Consider the following 20,400-nt stretch of genomic DNA (forward strand, 5'->3'; position numbering starts at 1 on the left):
TTTGGATGATCAGCCATGGTCTTATTAAATGGCGGAACAGGCTCGAGGGGCTGAATGGCCTACTCCTGCTCCTATCTTCTCTGTTTCTATGTAAAAGAGCATCTGTAATTTCACAAATCATTTTGAACAAAGCTATTACTGTATGAACACAGGCTGAATGTACACGATTTACATCCTTTGTAGTCAGATGCAAATTGACCAAAAAGCAGCACAAGCCTAGAATGTTAATTGCAAACAAGTAACAGACAACACTCTGTGCATCCAGCACTTCACCAGCATTTGACATTAGACACTCCAAAAACCTAGATGTTCTGAAGGAGAAAAATACAGTAGGATGAAACCCTGAAACAAAAATGGTGTGAGTGAGAGAGTGATACGGATGCATCTAAACTAATTAAAATGTATGCACTGAATATGTAGATCATTTTTTTCCATGTTTATAACAGTCCTTTCTTTTGCTTTCCACACGCGCGCGCCCCCCTCCCCCCCACATCAAAAAACTGCTTTAAAGCAAGTGCCTAAGTTTACATTAGTGGTCCCATCTCATTACATCATCTTTTTGTACGATGCTTGCAGCTGGTGACCGTTACCACCCCACATTAGAAACCACACCCACTTAACATCTTCAGATAGCTCTAACCCCCAGAATAGGTTTCGGAATATCAAAGCAAACCAACCTGATGTTACAAGAGATCACAGAGTAAACTTTTTTTGTCAATGTTAGTGAAAAAAAAAGTTGGTGTTGAGTATAGCTTTGTACTCATTCCGACTTTTCAGTAATCGTAGTAAAAGTAAAATACACCTCCAGGCAATACTGCAGCAACTCACCAAGCTTACTTTGAGTGTCTCAGACCCACAAACTCTACCACCAAGAGGGACAAGAGCAGTAACACCATCACTTCCAAGTTCCCCTCAGTCACACACCATCCTGATCAGGATATATGCTACTGTTCATTGCCCAGTCAAAATCCAGGAAATCCCTACCTAATGTCATTGTCAAGCATCACCACAAGGACTGCAGCAGTTTGAGGAGAAAGCCCATCACCACTTTCTGAAGATATTTAGGGATGGGCAATAATTGCAGCTCTGCCAGTGTTGCCCACATCCCAAGACAGTTTAAAAATAATTTTGTACATCTCTGAAAGTTCAGGGCAATTTTTTGTTGAAAATATTTTTGGGAGAATGTATTTACATTGATTGTATGCTTACCTACATTCTCTCATGGATAGTTTGATGATCTAGTAACATTCTTTAATTCTACTTTATAATACATTCATTTTAGAGATTTACAGAAAATGATTTTAAACATACTAAAAGAGCAACAGTTCTTATTTTCTGAAAAAATGTTTGAAGTTCTTCAAAAAAAAAAAGTGCAATTAGTTGCCCCTTACAGCTTAATTCCATTTACTCTCTTACACTCATTCTCCCTCGCTTCCCAAATATCCCCACTTAACTTCTTTCACTTGTCTCTAAACTCATCTAATAATTAACTTCATTGCTTGCACTTTAAGCGAGTTAGATTAGTATAGGCAATAATTACGATGTCAGCTGTGGCTCAGTTGGCAGCACTCTCGCCTCGGAGTCAGAAGGTTGTGGGCTCAAGTCCTGCTCCAGGACATTTAATCCAGGCTCACACCTCAGTGCATTACTGAGGGAGTGCTGCACTGTTGAGGTGCCGTCCTTTGGATGAGACCGTTAAACGGAGGCCCCGTTTGCCCGCTCAGGTGGCCGCAAAAGAACCCACAGCACTATTTCAAAGAGCAGGGGAGTTCTCCCCGGTGTCCTGGCCAATATTTATCCCTCAACCAACATCACAGATCATCTGATCATCGTCACATTGCCGCTTGGGAGACTTTGCTGTGCGCAAATTGGCTACCGCATTTCCTACATTACAACAGTGACTATACTTCAAAAAGTACCTCATTGGCTCCTAGGTCATGAAAGGCGCTATATAAATGCAAATCTTTCTTTTTACCTGTATATTTACTTGATAGTCTGTGGGCCCATGTATTGATCCATACAAGCCAAACCCAACCACAAATATCCTCCTATTCACAGTAAACCTGTGGAATTAAAAGTGTACAAGGTACATTAGAATAGTTCAAATACACCTCTCTATCTTCCAATCAGAGCAAAACTGACCAGTCAATTCCCATTTAAAACTCATTCTATTCAGATCAAGTATCTTCTGAGGCCAATTATCTTAATTACTGATTAGCTGGGGACATTGGATTTCCAAGCTTAGTTATACATGTCTAATGATTTGATTTATATCATTAAGGTCGGACTTCTGAAAAGTATCTGACAAGACTTCCTTTTGCTCAAATGTCATCACACTTTGTTTCCACCTCTGTTAAAGGCAGCAACACCTGTTGGTGGATATGATTCTATGGCACTAGCAGCCCAGTAGCTATTCTTCATCTGCGAGTCCAGATAGCATTCGCAGCCTATTTGAACGTGGTGTGGGGTGGTGTGGTGGGTGAAAGGTGCATCTTCTAGCCAATGATCACTGGGTAGCAATCTGGAGCAGGATTCCTGGGTGATTAACCAGTCCACAGCACACAAAGGCCAATTCTAGTGTACCAACCACTACCCCAGCTTAGATGGCTAACTCACACAGATGAAGGATCAAACCCATGGACGTTCTGGTCGGTAATTCTCAGCATCACACCACAGTTTGCAGTTACCCTCTGAACCCTTAGGGGAATACACCTGTACAGAAACACTTTACCTTATCCGGTCACTTGTACCACTGTAGCCCCAGCGGCTTTCCACCTGTTGGAAACGATTGATGCTGCACTCTTTGCCTCTCAGACAACAGCGAGGTCTGTCTATAAACTCTACTCGGGGCTTCGGATTGACTGTAAAATGTAGGAAGAGACTAACAACTTCTCGGTCTGTTAGAATTCCTGACTGTGCAGGTCCTGTGGGGGGAAATATTCTATTACTTTACACTGTTTTAACTTTACACTGTTTAACATACTGTAATTTTAGAAATGAGTCAACAGCAGAACAGGTTTCCTATTTAGTACTGACTCACACAGACCAAGCTAATCTCAGCCATGGTGGTAGTTGGGGACTGACAATTGGCTTCAGCAGCCCTGGGCTGAGGGGAGGGGAAAAAACCCAATTGCTGTTCAGTGACCCCCCTGTAAAACATGCGAGGACTGGATCAGGCCCCACTGCGATATTCCTCACAGTCAAATAGCTTGTTTGTACTTTCAGTCTATATTTGCACAAGGGTACTTCAGCACAGTATCAAAGGATGCTGACATTTGTGGAAGCACACAGGAGCCAGAGTCAGCATCTTCAAGAAAGCAGAAGAGAAAATTGGCGGGGGGGGGGGAACAAAGTGGTACTGCATTGAGACAGGCAGCTTTAGAAATGACAAACTGCAGTTTATCAGAAGCCTGCTTTGAACAATGCCAGGAACGTTGCTCGTCACAAACTGAAGGTGACAATTGTAAGCAGCCATTCTATTTATTCGCAATTATAATAAAGCTGTATTTTTGTCCTTCCCCTCCCAGTTAATAAAAAAAAAATTCTACTCCCTTTAGGCCTAAAGCAACTCATTATGTGAATTTCCCTCCTTTGAAGACATTTTCACTGAACACCTCTTAAAGCACAGCAGGAATAAGGAACTTGCACAGCGGTAATTAACTATAGTGAGGAACCCGCACCATACAATAGCTTTTCTCTCCTTTGGACCCACTTGCGCTCATGCAAATCCATTTACTCAGAATAGGACACTCCAAGCCTCTGATTTCACAAGCAGTCTATAATCGCTCTGTAATTGGTTGACAAGAGACATGTTGTGTTTGTGCAAGTTAATAACAAAAATCACCCAACTGAGGTAACTTGAGCAGTGGCCAACCCCAACGGTTGCACTCAGCAGATCGCTGCAGGATCAATTTATTTGCTCTTCTTTACAAACCACTGCTTTGTGGTTCGGAGTACCTTGAGCTATAGTTCAAGTTTATTTTTATGGGTTTTTATATTGGTTAGATCTGTTACACAGGCTTTGAACATATTAAAAAGGACTGGGTGGATGGAGCAGTTGGGTCTTGGAAACAGACATCAGGATAAGAGCAGAACTTATACAAGAGGTTGTGAATAAACCAACACACTTCATCTTGTTACAAGTTCTATATTACTTTGGTCCAATACGTTTATAAGCAAAAAGTAACTAGTTAGTGTTGTGTATTTTGAATGTGTATTAGAATTGTCCCACATGGGATACCGTAGTGGTGATTTGCAACAAAACTGAATAGTTAGCATCTGTTCTTTCAATAGTTTTACATTATATGAGTATATCCTATTTTATACTCTTACACATTGTCTAGACAAAGTGTGTCACTGTGGACCTCTGAATTCCCCATTAGTTTAAATCAAAATATACAAAAGATTGTTCTCAAGCCCTATTCATTTCAGCATATAATGCAGCATATAAAATCTTTCAAATTCATTTAATGCTTTTAAGTCTTTAAAGTCATAACATACGCCATATTCAGAATCACCTGCTGCAAACTCCTCGATGGTCATTAGTGGAAACCGGATGAGCGACAATGCTTTTCCTAACACTTTACGCTTGTTTTCAGGAGTGAGTTGAAGCTGCTGTCGTTGGCATTCTGCTTCTGCCCAGCGAACCACTGCATTAAATAACCGAATTTCCCGAATCCCAAGAGTATCTCGTTCTAGCACTGCCATTAGTGTATCTGTAACAGAGACTAACATTAAAGCCAACAATTTGGAGGTTTCAAGATGAAACATTTTTAGTAACAAATACACTACTTCAAAAAAGTGTTCAAAAAACCCTAGTTAACTGAACCGAGAGTGTTCCATATTAACGCCTGAATGCCAATATATAAAGTAACTGTAGCGTGAGTCACCACATGTCCAGAAACCAGTGTCCATGACCAGAAGCTTTAGGAGAATAACGGCAAAGGTTAGACAGTTGTTTTGAGTGCCAACTGCAGTTATAGCACCATAACAAATCTCTGAAAATCCAACTGGACAATTGCCATCCTGTCTAGCCATCCAAAGTAAACCAGAGCAAAGATTATATTGCAATAGAAGACTAGCAGAATGTGTGTGACCAGCAACATCCACAAGCAACGTGTGCAGGAATCCAAAGCACATAAACGAAGTTTTACACAGGCATCCTATCCTGTCACCAGCACTTCACCTCAGCACTGAAAAAGTATCCAATTTACTTGCACCAGATAAACAAAATTGCTGAGGATAGTTGCAGCTATTCACAAAAATGTGCTCGCTGTGAAAATATTAAATTTAAGCGCTGGGCAATTGAAGGAGGATATCTTTGTATTAAAATCTGTTTGTATTTTATAAGTGGCCCTGAGATTGATGCAATACCAATCATGCTGCCTCCATGACTGATATGTTAAAACAAACCATTGCTACTGAATCTTTACAGGGGTACCAACCATTGAAGGGCTTCAGAAATGTGGTTGATATCTGATTAAATTCTAACCTGTATGGAGAGTTATTTATTTTTAGATTGAAAGTATGGCATGGATATTCCTAGTTGTTCTGAGGAACCAGAGTACCTGAATACCTTAATTGGTGGTTCAAGATGGGTTGATATTTATCTGGCAGAATGATGCATCTAAAATTTTAAATTTTTCATACGATGACATGAAGACAAATAAATTAACATTCATCAATTGTGGTAATTGTTTGAACCGTGGACTCAAGTTAGAGGACAAAGGCAAGATCCCAAAGGTAACAAAACTAAATTGGACCAGGATGAATCAATGAAATGTCCGAGACAAGGAGAAGGATCAAAATAGTAATTTGGGATTGGGATTTTCCCAATCTGTTAAATTTTCCTTTTTTGTATCTTTGCCTTCCAATTTATGCAATTGTATGCATGTAAAATGTAATCATGCATTGCTAAGAGAAATGGTACACAATTATACTAAGAGCAGTTTGGGAAGAGAAGCAGGTGAATCGACAAGAATATGGGCAAATGATAAATCAATGCACAAGTAACTATTCCTTTAAACAATCCCTTTAAATAGGCAGACGGGATGTTATATCAGAATAACAAACACTATTAAGAGCTGATCTCAAAGGCGATTATGTACAGAGGGTTATTTTACTTAAATTAGATTCAAAAAGGGGTTAAATGGTATTATAAACAATTGGATTTCAAATTTTATATTAAAATGAAAATCTGGAAATCAGATGGTTGAGTGCAAGGTGAGAAGATTTGGATTGGTGTGTTATGCCAGGAAGCCTTGCAAACAAAGTGACATTGTTTTGCGATTGTTCCTGTGATAATGGCAATGCGACTGCTATCGGCTGATGATAAACTGATGGAGTATTTAAAGTGGAATCATATGCTTGTTGGAGGATGATCTACACAAGGAATTTGTGAACTATCTGAAGATATTAGTGAGGGAAAAGAGGGGTTCGGATTGCATCAGACACTTCATGCACAGTTCCAGGAAAAGTGGTAGCTGCCTATGTGGCTGTGATGTGCTGTAGAATTCATCGTTAGTATGTGGTTTCAATCTGGATTATACAGGTTGATCGAAGGAACTTAGAGAATTAATGTGCTGAGTGAGGAAGATATTGCGTTATATACCATTTGTATGGTTTGGTGGTTAACATTTTGCCTTACGCCAACAAAAACAAGAATGACTCAATTTGGGGATAATATTAGTGCCTGTTAGGGCCCACAATGTTACAGAAATTCAAGTAAAGGTTACCCTCTAGACAGAAGCCTTACGGGTGGTTGTAAATTTTGTCCGTTAAAGAATTGTGTATACTTGAGTGGTTAATACAGAAAGTAAAAAGCACATTACTTAAAACTTGCTAAATTAATTACAAATGATATAAAGAGGGATATGAGAATGTTAGGAGCTCGATCCTGGTGGCAAAACGTGTACAGTGAAGGAGAAACACCTTGGGTGAGGTTATTGTCTCGTGTTCCTCATTATCCAGATGGTAGCAATTATAGCCTTCTTGATTAGTGTTTAGTGGGTTCAAAGGCTAGTGGAAGTTTAAAACTCTAGTATGAACAATTAAAAATGGTGGGGCTGTTGAATCATAAGTGAGGGAGCAGAAAATTATTTCTTCATCCTTAAAAATGGGGACTGCAAGATACCCTAGTTGTGTATACATATATACGTAGGGTTAAGATTTGGTTTAATCTCATATGATTAAGGTTTTTGCTTTCTTTTTACTTTTAAATGGCTTGTGGATTTGTACTGTAGCTAGAAATAATAAAATGGTTAGAGTCGTTCAATGTGTCAGGGTACAATTTAACTGACTGTGCTGTTTAGCTTCTCGAGGTGAAGGATGTGTGATTCATGCCTGTTGACTTATTTTTGTGGCCACATTTGGCCACATTGTGAAATGAGATAGCCAAGACAGCCTTGAGATAAGTGGGACAATAGAGGGCTGTGGATGCTCAGTCACTGGATATATTCAAAACAGAAGTCGATAGATTTCTGACTAGTAAGGGCATCAAGGGATATGGCGAGAAGGCCGGTGAATGGGATTGAGGCAGAAGATCAGCCATGATCTCATTGAATGGCTCGAAGGGCCGAATGTCCTACTCCTGCTCCTATTTCTTATGTTCTAATAGGACAGCATGGCAAACAAGTTGGCATCTGGTGTTTTGAAGGAGATCTTTCATTCTGGGGGATTTGTTCACGATAACACTTGGCATGCCATAATGAATCAGCAACGGCAGTGTTCGTGAGAATTGGCCTATAAAGTTCTTGAGCTTTCCATAACAATTGAGAGAGAGTCAGGATTGAAAGGATCGATTAAGGTTACCTCTCTTCCCAGGGAAAAACAGGGTAATTGCATTTATTTCTCTGTATGTCTACTGCTTAGAGACATTGTGTGTGTCAAAGACTTTGCCAAACACAATAAACGGATAGGTTACAACCATATTTGGTTTGTCAGATTCGAATTTTCTTACACGATCAATATGAAGAAGTTAAAAAAGCAAATCTGGAGCGAATTATAAATGTAACATCACATCTTGTGGTTGAGAAGACATTGATAAAACTGCACAAGCTTCATTCTCAAGACTTAGGATGTCATCGCTATCCTTTGATGTTTTATTGCCAGGGTAAGCTGCATTATTCTATATTTGGAATCCAACTGTGAATCAGAATCTCTGAAATGTAATAATTACCTTAAGCTTTTTGGAAACCAATGTTTTCAACCCAACTAAGGCTGATTTTTTTTAAACAAACATTACAATTTTTGTGGCGTAAACTCAAAATATATTGAGTTAAAAGTAGAATTAACAAATATAGAAAATTCAAAACATAAAGCCAATTCTTTTTATTTTTCATCACATCCCAGCAATGTCATCCTTCATTACATGCAAAAAAACATAACTCAGGTTTAAGTTTAAAAAAATGTTCACATTTAACATCCTTTTCCTTTCAATCGGATTAGTCATACACTTACCTAAATCAATATCTGTAAAACCTTCTGCATTGATTGCATCTGAAGTATTTTTATCAATATTTTCCAGGCATAAGCTAGCAAGCTGTGGTTCATCAAAGAGTCTTGCCTGAGGAACAAACAGGTATATTAGTCTTGCACCAATCACAGTCAAGCATACATTTCCTCCTGCAAATAAACAGTTTAAAAAAGGTGACACAAACATTTTATAGTCATCAAAATTTGCCACCTCATTTAAGACCTTTTACTAGAGTTGGAAGGCATACCAAGTTTAAAGCCACACTTCCAGGAATATAGCGATTTAAAAAAATAGAATCTCAATTCAAATGATAAATCTCATTAAATATTTTACAAGTAAGTCATTTAATTCTATGTGCTTTCAAGTTACAGTCCAAATAGTCCTGTACTAGAAATAAACAGGACTAAATTAAGACCAGTGAAGCTTATTGCTCTCATTATAGGGAGTTCCAGGATAAGCCGATTCCCTTCAGCAAGAAGCTTCCTCTTTGAATTTACTATGCCCATTACACTCGTGGTAAATAGGCCAGATACAAATAAACATTAAGATGTAAACAGAAATGTTTCTATGAATTAAAAACATCTAATACTCAACTAACAGAGTTGATTATAAGGAACTAAAGAAAATGAAGGCTGCTATTAGATCAGTTAAAAAGCTAATGGAGAAGAGACAATTGTGGAAGTAATGGGAAAAGATTTTTCAGTTATGTGAAGAGTCAGAGAACTGTCAAAGACTGTCAGGCCATTGAAGGATGTTCAAGGACAGGTTACAAAGGACACTCTGGGTAAGGCGGAAGTATGAAATGAGTACTTTGCATCGGTCTTCACTCTTGAAGAAGATGATGCTTGACTATTAGAATTGAATGACTTTAATAATAAAATTGGTACTTTTAAATTCGATGAACATACTGTTTTAGACAGAATTAAGAACTTGAAAATAGATAGAGCAGCTGGCCAGATGATATTCACCCGAGGGTCCTCGGGGAGATGGGATACGTGCTGTGTGAACCCCTAGCTTGTATTTTTAATTGCTCACTGCACTCTGGGACAGTTCCTGTAGACTGGAAGGAGGCTAATGTAGTCCCCATCTTTTAAAAAAAAAGTGACAAGTCGGACCTGGACCCGGGTAACTATAGGCCCATTATTTTGACATCAGTAATAGGAAAGATGCTTGAGGAAATCATCAGGGATACAATATATGATTGCTTGGATAGAGAGGGATATATTAGGGACACCCAACATGGCTTCACAAAAAGGTCATGACTTACAAATCTAATTGTATTTTTTTTGAAGGAATTACAAAGATGGTGGATGAGGAAAGCCCAATAGACATTGTCTATTTAGACTTGCAAAAAGCTTCTGATAAGGGACATCACAGGAAGCTTCTCTACAAGATTAAAGCCTCTGGTATTAGTGGTAATATATTGAGCTGGATTGAGAACTGGCAGACAGGACATTGGCAAAAAGTAATTATAGGTGGACTGGATCGGTTTGGAGACCGGTCTCAAGTGATGTCCCGCAGGGATCAGTGTTGGGACCGTTGCTCTTTACTATTTTTATTAATGATCTAGATGTAGGTGTTGGGGGCACGATCTGCAAATTTGCAGATGTACGAGTGTTATGACTGTAGACAATACGCGACTGCTTCAGGTGGATCCTAATGTGTTGAGAGATTGGGCTCATGACTGGCAAATGATATTTAATTTGGATAAGTGCAGTGTTAGGCATGTGGGCAGGGCAAATGCTCAACATTCATACACCCCTCAGAGAAAAGCATTAAAGAAGATGGAGAAAGAGAGAGATCTGGGCGTTCGAGTGCATAGATCTCGAAAGGTACGCGAGCAATGCCGTGAAGTGATAGCTAGAGCAAATAGTGTTTGGGTGCATTCATAGGACAACTGATTATAAGACAAGGCATACGATTTTGTCCTTGTACAAGACATTGATTAGTCAGGCCACACTTGGAATTCTGTGTCTAGTTTTGGTTTCTTCACATAGCGGGTGAGGGGGGTTTTGGAAAGGGTGCAGAGGAGGGCCACTAGACTAATTCCCAGTATAAAGCATCTTAATTATCAAGATAAGCTAAAAGAGTTAGGACTCAACACTTTAGAGAAGCATATACTTCGGGATGATATGATTGAGGTTTAGAAGATGAAGGAGGAAATAGATTGTGTTCCAGTTAACAGTTTATTCCAATTAAATAGGTTAGGGGGGGACCAGGGGTCACAATTTTAAGTTGCGCAAGGCCAGATCTAGGTTAGATGTCAGGAAGTATTTCTTTTCTCAGAGAATAGTGGACCCCTGGAACAGGCTGCCATCTTGTGCGGCGGATGCCGATTCGCTGAATTCCTTCAAGCGACAGCTGGACCTGTTTCTGGTTGGGATAGGCATCACCTTATGCAAAAGATAGGTACTTCAGGGACAGAGTGATCTCCTAGACCAGTTTCGATCACCTAGATGGGTCAGAGAGGAATTTCCCAGATTTCTCCCACCCCCCCAAATTGGCCTGGGTTTTTTAATCTGGTTGTTCACCTCTCTCAGGAGATCACATGGTTTCAGGTAGGGTGGAGAGTGTATATATTATGATGCACAAGGTATCACAACTGTGTGGGACAGGTTGGATGGACCAGAAGGTCTTTACCTGTCTGTATTAAAAGAGTAAAGGCTTTTATTAATATAGATGCTGTGGCATTCCTCTATAAAGCTGTAAAATAAATGCCACCATCACTTCTAGCTTATCCAAATGTTACACATAAGCATCAGTTCACCTTCTGTCACTGTCTACCATGACACTTCCACTGACCAATACAGGAAAGAGATGTTTTTAAATGACTCTTAGGGCCTCATCTGATGTCATAAATGGGTTACAGCTTGTGACAACACACTTCAAATTCTGCTATTCTGTATTTAGTGTGCAAAAGTTTTAATTTGTATGCTTTTTACAGATACTACCCCAATAAGAGAGGGGAGAAGAAAATGAGAAACAGCAAAGGGGCTAGATAAGAAGCCCCAGCACCCTCGCCCTCCACCAGCCCCATTCCCCCCACCCCCTTTCTTTTTAGAAGATGGTGAGTTGCACCACGATTTCGCTGGTGCTGGCAACCCTCCAATACCTTACCCAAGTTGGCCATTTCCTCATTTACAAGTCTGGTCAGCAAGTGTTGGCAAGTTATGCATGAGTTAAGCCCATTCCCATCTTCAGTGTCCAAGACAAGAAGTTGATCAGGAGTGGGACCCTAGATTGACATTTTTCCCCTTACTTAGCCCTGGACCAGAAGCTAATTGCAATGTTCCCACTGCTCCTAACTCAGCACAAGCCAGGGGTAGAATTAGACAAGCAGCAGAAAGATTAATCGTGCTCTGTTGCTAATAAGCTGTGCATTTTTAGCTAGTTAAATTTTGCACATATTTGAGGGGGCTAAGCGCCTTGGGTCTCATCAATCTGCACCTAAATGTTCTGTACTATGGGCCAATGGGGAGACTGTAATCCACATCAGACAAACAGAAACTGCCTTTGTGGATTGTGCTGCAGTTTGCTATGGTGATGAGCTCCCACAATGGCAGAAATCCAACTAATCAAAAATACAAACTGAAGAAGTATTTTACTTCAAAATATTTGGAATGGAGGTCCAGTGACATAATGGTTAAGTAGCAAATCCTCAGTGCAATACTTATTTTAAAGTGAACTGTGCAAAGTCTAATCCACCTTGAACAGAGAAATCAAATCAAACAGCCCCATAGTTAAACCTAAATGTGTTGATTCCTTAGGCTTCTAAAGGTGCACATTTGGCTGCAAAAGCAAACAGCGTAAAAGTAGAAGTTTCCCTGACTTTTTAAAAAAAATTGGATTCTGGGAGATTGCCATGCATGCTTTCCCCTTCATTAGAATGGTTACAGCACAGAAGGCGGCCATTTGGCCTGTCGAGTCCGTGCTGGCTCTCTGCAAGAGCACTTCAGCTAGTCCCACTCCCCCACCCTTTCCATGTAGCCCTGCAGTTTTTTTTCCTTCAGGTACTAATCCAATTCCCTTTTGAAAGCCACGATTGAGTCTGCCGCCACCACCCTTTCAGGAAGTACATTCCAGATCCTAACCACTAGCTGCGTAAAAAAGTTTTTCCTTATGTCCTCTGGTTCTTTTGCCAATCACCTTAAATCTGTGTCCTCTGGTTCTCGACCCTTCCGCCAATGGGAACAGTTACCCTCTATCTACAGGAAACTTTGTGTTATCCGGAGGCTAACTGTCTGGAATGCTCGAGCCACCGGCAAAAATCAGGAGCCGTTTTCGTTAGGTTTTTTTTCTTCTCGTTGCTTTTTTCCTCAACAGTCAAGCTCTGCAAGGTCTGCTGAAGCTGTTGCTAAGCTACAGAGACGCTTGGACTGTTTAGAAGCACAGGGTTTGTTGACAGATATGGAGCTCAAAAGCTTCCGTATCTTTCAACATTAGCGCTGGTATGTCTGGCAGTTTTGAGGGAACGGCAGCAGCTCAGTCCCGTCGGTGCCGGATAGCACAAAGTTTCCTGTACTCTGTCTAGACCCCTCATGATTTTGAACACCTCCATCAAATCTCCTCTCAACCTTCTCTGCTCTAAAGGAGAACAACCCCAGCTTCTCTAGTCTATCCACAAAACTTCAAATCACTTTCACTGCTAAATCTGACTCCCTTATCCCAGCATAGACCTAACTTTTCCTGGGTCGACAGGAAGCCAATTCAAGTAATGTAAAAGCTGGCTCATGGATGTCAATCACCTGGAACCTAAATTAAAACATGGTCTGCTTAAAGCAGCTAATAGATTACTCTGCAACTGAACATGGCTCGGCACTGGTCAATAAAGTGAAAAGGTGGAAAGAAACAATTGGGACTGTTAAAAGGAATAAGCCTCTGTATACAAATCATTAGCATGATGGCCTTGGATAAGTAAACTTGAAAGCTTTTTATTTAAAAAGTTACTGTTTACAGGAAACTTTGAGTTATCCGGAGGCGAACCATCCGGCGAGCTCGAGCCACCGGCAAAAATCGGGAGCCGTTTTTTATTCTTTTCGTTTCTTTTCTTTGCTTTTTTTCCCCCCCAGTCAAGCACTGCAAGGTCTGTAGCTATAGCAACAGCTTCAGCTACAGACGCTTGCAGCTGCAGCCGAGTGTTTAGAAGCTGTTGCTAAGCAACAGTGTTTGTCGTCAGATACGGAGAAATCTCCGTATCTTTCAACATTAACTCTGGAGTGTCCGGCAGTTTTGAGGGAACGACAGCAGCTCGGTCCCGTCGGTGCCGGATAGCACAAAGTTTCCTGTACTTGGCATTCTGAAATGACGGTATGCTTTATGTCGAACAGGGAAAAAATGGTGCTGCCCAATTAAATCAAATTATAGGCCTCGTCAGTGGCTCTACAATGCATAAATTAACAGTCCAGTAATCATTTTCAGTATACATCTTGCATCAGTACAAGTCATTCCTAGCATAATCCATTCAGACTTCAACAAAATTCATGTGGAAGCAGCGGCCACCTGCCCAACCATTTGCTTTCAGTACTATGGCGTCTGGTCCAACCACAGTAGACCCTTGCACAACTGTGAACATCGCATTACAATGACTGAGGGGCAGCACTCAACCTACAGCCAAAAATGCTACAGGAAACTTTGGTTTATCCAGAGGTTAACTGTCCGGAATGCTCGAGCCACCGGCAAAAATCAGGAGCCGTTTCGTTAGGTTTTTTTTCTTTTCGTTGCTTTTTTTCCCCTACTAGTCAGGCTCTGCAAGGTCTCGCTGAAGCTGTTGCTAAGCTACAGAGACGCTTGCAAGGTACGGCCGACTGTTTAGAAGCTGTTGCTAAGCAACAGGGTTTGTTGCCAGATACGAAGCTCAAAATCTCCGCATGTTTCAACATTAGCGCTGGTTTGTCCGGCAGTTTTGATGGGACGGCAACAGCTTGGCCCAGTCGGTGCCGGATAGTACAAAGTTTCCTGTACCTCAAATCAAACAAAATGTAACTTTAGTTTATAAAACACACATTATTTGACAGCTCTTCAATAAATACGAGCGTGCCTAGTAGATTCCTACTTGCAATAGAAACTGAAAAAAAATAAGACCCAGGGAACAAAATACAGACAGATCCATCAGCAACAGCTCATGAACCTCACTAGTGGAAATTTGCTGGTAGTTATAATATACAATAGTAAAACTGAAAAAAGTCTTATTCCTGTTAGTCAGTATTACATTCAAATACTGTCATAAATTGTCAAAACTTGCAGTTAAATGCAAGTTGAAAGTGTACAAGGCTGTTAGCCACTCACCTGCTAAAGGAGGATTTTTAAAAAGAGTATTTGATGTTCTTGACACAGAAGCTTTAAAAGGAACATTCAATCCTGGTTGTATAAACAACAGAGACTGAATTTACCAGTTTTTTCCAATGCATTAAAGCAGAGAACATTGCCTGGTCTGATCTTGGTGATGCAGGCAAGGAAGGTCTCGGATTCAATTCCTGCTTTGGGCTGATTTACCTGATCTCATGCAGGAGGACAGTAGTATAATTAGACCTGAAATATCCTGACCTTTTGGGGCATTCTCCTGATCATTTATCGAACGACCCCTACCACATGTGGCTAGTCAGGTACAACGGTGATATCACCATCCCAACGCTCTTGAATAGTTCTCTGACAGTCGCCATCTAGGCTCACACTTGAAGAATGGCCATGTGAGAAAGGTACCAACATGCATGGAACCTCACTCCCAACACGAGCCACTGTTTTCAGAAGAGGGAGGAAAATTGGAGTTGATGTGATGGGGAGGGGCAGGGAGAAGTTTTCCTAAATATCGACTGGAGCAGGATGGATTGATTAAGCAGGCAGATCAGGAGTGGAGGCAATTCAATATCAGGCAGAAGAGGGAGTGGTTTGAATTTGTGCAGAAACATCAGCTGACAAATTTAAGTAGAAGATACTTTTAAGTTGTATAAATACTTTTGAGTGGTGTAAAGACTATTTAAAATTGTTTAAAGGACATTTTATGATTGAGAGAATTTTGTAAATGCATTTAGATCAGGCCCTCACTTACGAAAGAAATGGAATGAGAAATTAAAACAGTGGTTAGTGTGCAAAAGGTATGCAGAGGTCAGAGCAGAGGAGTTCAGACCACATTATTGGGACTATTGCTAATCAAGGAAATGAATGGCAGATGTGGGGTTCAAGGCGACAGGATTTGAGAATATGGAAGGTTCACAGCTGATTCATGCCTGGTTCTGTATTGGACTCAACAGAAGAAACAGCTAAGCACAGGGACCAGCTGACAGAGAGGTATAAAGAGATCGTTGGGAATGACATGAGAGAAAGAATCCAACAGAGAAGGCATTGGGTTATAGTAAGGAAAAGCGGATGACTAAGGCAAGAAATACGTGTCAAATAGGTTTCAGACACTGGATAACACGAAAGGTGTTACTCAGAATGATATGTAAATCTAGAATAGTACTTGAAATTAAACCAGGAAAGTAGGACAAGGCGGCATAAATTTAAATGAGTGAACAGCAATTTAAAAAAGATATTAGTAACAACTTCTGCACTCCAAGAGTGATAAATGTTTGGAATAATTATTTACAAATCCCTCCATGCTCTCCCTCCCACCTACTGCGGCAACCTCTCCGTCCATTTGCTTTGGTCTTGTGACTCTGGCCTCTGGTGCATGTCCTTGCCCCACTTCATCATTGGTGACAGAGCCTTCAGCCAATGTGAACCTACTTTCTGGAACTCTCTCCCCAAATGCCTTCCCCTTGCTATCTGTTGCCCATCTGGAAAAGATCCTCAAACCCTACCTTTTTGGCCATGCTTTTGGTCACCCCCTCTAACTCATTCGCTCTCAGTAAAGTACCCGGTAAGGTTTACTACATTAAATATACTATTTAACACTATTATTGTTGTCGTAATCTACCAGGCAGATAGTCAAAAATATTTGGGATGCTCAAAAATGCTATAATGGGGTAATATAGCATTATAGGACACAAGAGCAATGGGTTGACTGGCCTATTCTTGTCATCTTATATTAATACTTTGGCATTAAAGTCCATCTCAACACATCCCAAAGTGCTACAGGGCTTGTTAAACAGTCGTCTGTATAAGTGAGTGTGACACCATGTAGACGTCTGCCTGTCCCCAGTGTTGTCTTCATTAGAGTACCTCCATCCCTATGGAAAAAACCCCATTAAAACCTAAACAATTGCTACACAGATTGCCAGCAGCCAATTTTTAACACCTACTTTCAAATGTCTAACAATCTAGATTGTAATCAGGGTGGAATGCTCTTAATTGGTTTGTGATCTCATGCAGCATAACATAGATTAGCACAAACTGAATTGATTTATGCACGATATAATTGTGAATTCATAAGTGTATTAACAGGAGTTTACTTTTTTGCCACCACTGGTTCCCACAATTGAATATAAATGTAGTTATATAATTACGGGTGGTGAGAGAAAGAACAGGATGTTGATACGAGTTTATTCCCTTAGTTCAGTAGTTTCTCCCCCACACCCTCCAGAAAAAAAGTCCCACCAGCATTTTTCCACTAGATTGCTTTTCAAGTCTCTCCTGCCCTACCTCTCCCTCTCCAACTTGGTCTCCTTCCTTAACTTCCTCGTCCCCGTTTAGTGCTTTCTCTCGATCCTCCCTGTTCCGTGGCCATACAGAAACTGAACCCTGGCATCCAGACGGCTGTCCCACGACTGCTTCGCCTGACCTTACGCAGGTATTACCACACATAGCTCTGTGCCTCTGCAATATTATTAAAAACAGTTTTAAAAACTGCAATTTTAAAATGTAATACCACAGCTATGTATGGTATAAAAAGGACATATGACAGGGAACAGCAATTTTAGCACAGTAAACCACCCTACAAGCCAAAGCTTGACTCATCATTATGCTCGATACTACTGTACTCTGTTTATTTCCTATTGAATCACTGCTGTTTGCCATGTATCCCATACTGCCCTAAAATAAATGTGTGTTGATTCTGAACAGCGCTATATAAATATGGACATTTCTGTACAATGTGAATTTTGGTGAATCAAATTCCACAATATTAAAAGTATTATAGTTTTCCAGCTTTCCTGACAAAACCAAAATCTGAGGCTCGAAATCTGGCCTACTTACTCTGTCCCATGAATACACTGCTGAACACTTTATCGCGCCTTTCAGCCAGTCCCTCTCCTTCACCTGCGTGACCATTATTCGAAGTCTGTCCCTGTCCCTCTCCCTCTGGGCTTCATCCCTCACTTTGCTCCCTTTCACTAGATCCATGCCTCCCAATTCATACCTCTATTTTTCCATTGTTCTTTCTCCGCAGTTTGTACTGCCTCCCAAGATTTATTCACTTATTGTAACTAGTTTCATTTGTTCATTTTCTGATGGTGCTATTAAAATGAGTGCGTCTATGTATCCTAGGGGCCAATAAAACTGTAAGTTTAAACTTTCAAACTAAAATTTGTGTTTTCCAGCAAGCTTGCAGCTCACTTTCAATCTTTCTTGCAAAGTACTTTCTTGCAAAGTACATGCATCAAGATATATTGGAATAAGTTTAGAGATTCCCCGATAGTTAAAAAATGTAGTTTGTGTTTGGGCATAAATTTCCTATGTCTACCTCAATAAAAAAAATTCCAATATTAGGTTATGCTGCATGGCATCAGAGGTTGTACAATGAAATCCTCTTATTTGCAATATAGCCAGAGGATAGAGCAAAGGCAGTTTATCAGATTATGATGGCCGTACCAGAAGCTGCTGCACAAGAACCTGGGACTTGGTAACAATCAGTTTACATACTCAGTTCTTCAGAATTCCAATACATTTATTACTTTAATTAAATCAACATGTTCAACAGATTTTATGATTCAAAGCCAGTAATACACCTACAAAACCAATCTATTTCCCCCCAGTTTCCTTGCATTATGTAACATCTGCAATCAACCAGCTCCAAGGCCTCGGCCAATGCAGCTCTAAGCCAGCTACAAGTTGACGTGCGAGAACAGCCAGGATTGGTTTCCCTCCAAGTTCTCCTTTCTCCCATAGGAAGATGACTAACTTATATTTAGCACCTCCCTTCATCCACACAGCCAAGATTGGGAACTCAGCAGAATGGGGAAACTGAACCAGTGCCTCATTGGTCTATGGTGTTTCATACCCACTGCGACACAGAACGGCACAAACACTTCATTAAATATTAAAATTTGGTCGTTTCATACCTACCAAATACAGATTTTTCCCATAAAAAGTCACCATACAATATGCAAAATTCTAAATATTTTAAATGGTCGTACCAGCTTGTTTTGCCATTCCTTATGAGGGCATCAATATCAGATTCAAATCAGAGTATACTGCTGCAACGCAGAATACAACTTACCTTCATTTAGCAACATATTTTTACAAGATAAAAATGGCTAGCTGCTCTTCATCAACAGTCCAACCTGTGTTAGTCTCAATATTTAAAAAGTATAGGTGGGCTCACCAATGGCTTGTGGATAAATGCACCTAGTGTGGTACTGAGCTGTACAGACTCAGTCTCCAGTCTGGGCTGAATCACGTAATTGGAATTGACTATGGTAAATATATCTGGGCCCACCTATGAAGAATGGTCTGTAATAGTACATCTGTAACATTTTTCAGTGCTGACAAAAAGTCACCAACCTGAAACATTAACTCGGTTTCTCTCGCCACAGATGCTGCCTGACCTGCTGAGTATTTCCAGCATCTTCTGATTATATTTCAGATTTCCAGCATCTGCAGTATTTTGCCTTTGCACATGAAGAGTGGTCATTTGATTTAGATATAGGTAGGCTACTGGACTCTAATGAAGGGTACCACAGAAGAAAAAGAGCAAGAAAAGTGGGTAAAAATAAAATATAGTTGGTTGGTTATGGAACTGGATTTTACCAATTTTTTGCCAAAAGCAACTGATTGCTACCAATGAACAACGTGGTTTGATGCAGTATCATACCACGTGCACTACCATAAATATCTTCGAGGAACAGAAAACTTTATATAAAGTATGGATTATCATATGGGAAAACAACTAGGCTTAAAACTAGCTTCGGAAATATGCAAACTGTTATATCCTACAGCTACAGTTTTCTTCTAACCAGTTGGACCAAAATACACCTGAATGAAAGTAACTCTACAGCAGGCAGACCAAAGTAGTCACTCTTGTTTAGATGTAAATCTGTCTAATGCTATTTTCATGCAAGGGAAGGAAATTTAAAAACATAAATGTGCCTCCCAATAGTACAAAAAGTTTATTCATCGAGTAGCTTAGCCATACAGACCAAGAAGGGTTGGCCTCAGCTAGGTCTTAATGGCCTGGAGGTTTTGGTTGGGGGGAAGGAGTGGAGTGGAATGGAAATAATGCTTAGAGTTACCACTCCTGATACCGGTCCTGTGAATCCTACTGCCAGTCACCATGTAGACACTGCACAGGGAAAAGATCATGCTCTACTGTGACGGTCCCTGCAGTCGATTAATCTGCCAATTTGGTGACAAGGCTCACTCCACAATTTTAGATTTGATCAGTAAATTCTAAAAAAAAATGTTGTGATGCATTCCCGATCAAGACAGAGTCACTGATGGTTTACGAAGGTCAACTTGGAGCAGCTTGGTCATCCTTATATGAAGTTGAACTGATGGAAAAACTGAATCATAAATTGCATTCCAGCAATTCTTTTACTTAAAGCAGCCTTGCCTGAGCCGGATCAGACTAGTCTAAAAACAGAATACTACAGCACTATAAAAAAACATTTCCGTAGCACAACAGTGCAGCTGAGTAGACTAAAGCCAGTACTGCAGCACTTTTGTACAATGTTTCACTCTGTGAAGAAGGCAGATTACGCCAACACCTGTGCATTCATTTTCTACTTTTTGTAATACAGTATTCGGCTTTTTTTGGCAAGGTAGCCAGTATCACA

General features: G+C 40.3%; 1 protein-coding gene across 8 annotated transcripts in view; it reads right to left on the reverse strand.

The window, feature by feature from the left end:
- LOC147108134 (BTB/POZ domain-containing protein 2-like) overlaps positions 1-20,400 on the reverse strand; it is a 42,478-nt gene that overhangs the window by 14,295 nt on the left and 7,783 nt on the right. For 2 of the 8 annotated variants that reach the window (XM_086004631.1, XM_086004628.1), the window contains exons 3-7: positions 17,051-17,224; positions 8,458-8,563; positions 4,518-4,715; positions 2,732-2,924; positions 1,976-2,063 (exon numbers count right to left, since the gene is read on the reverse strand). In XM_086004631.1, coding sequence (XP_085860757.1) covers positions 1,976-2,063; positions 2,732-2,924; positions 4,518-4,715; positions 8,458-8,563; positions 17,051-17,224 — 759 coding nt within the window. Of the gene's footprint in view, positions 1-1,975; positions 2,064-2,731; positions 2,925-4,517; positions 4,728-8,457; positions 8,564-17,050; positions 17,225-20,400 lie in introns of all 8 variants that reach the window. The other 6 variants (XM_086004630.1, XM_086004627.1, XM_086004635.1 and 3 more) reach the window with 3 other exon arrangements.

The sequence above is a fragment of the Somniosus microcephalus genome, chromosome 13, assembly GCF_052327205.1.
Source record: "Somniosus microcephalus isolate GS21.2 chromosome 13, FLI_Smic_1.0, whole genome shotgun sequence".
NCBI classification, from domain to species: Eukaryota; Metazoa; Chordata; class Chondrichthyes; order Squaliformes; family Somniosidae; genus Somniosus; species Somniosus microcephalus.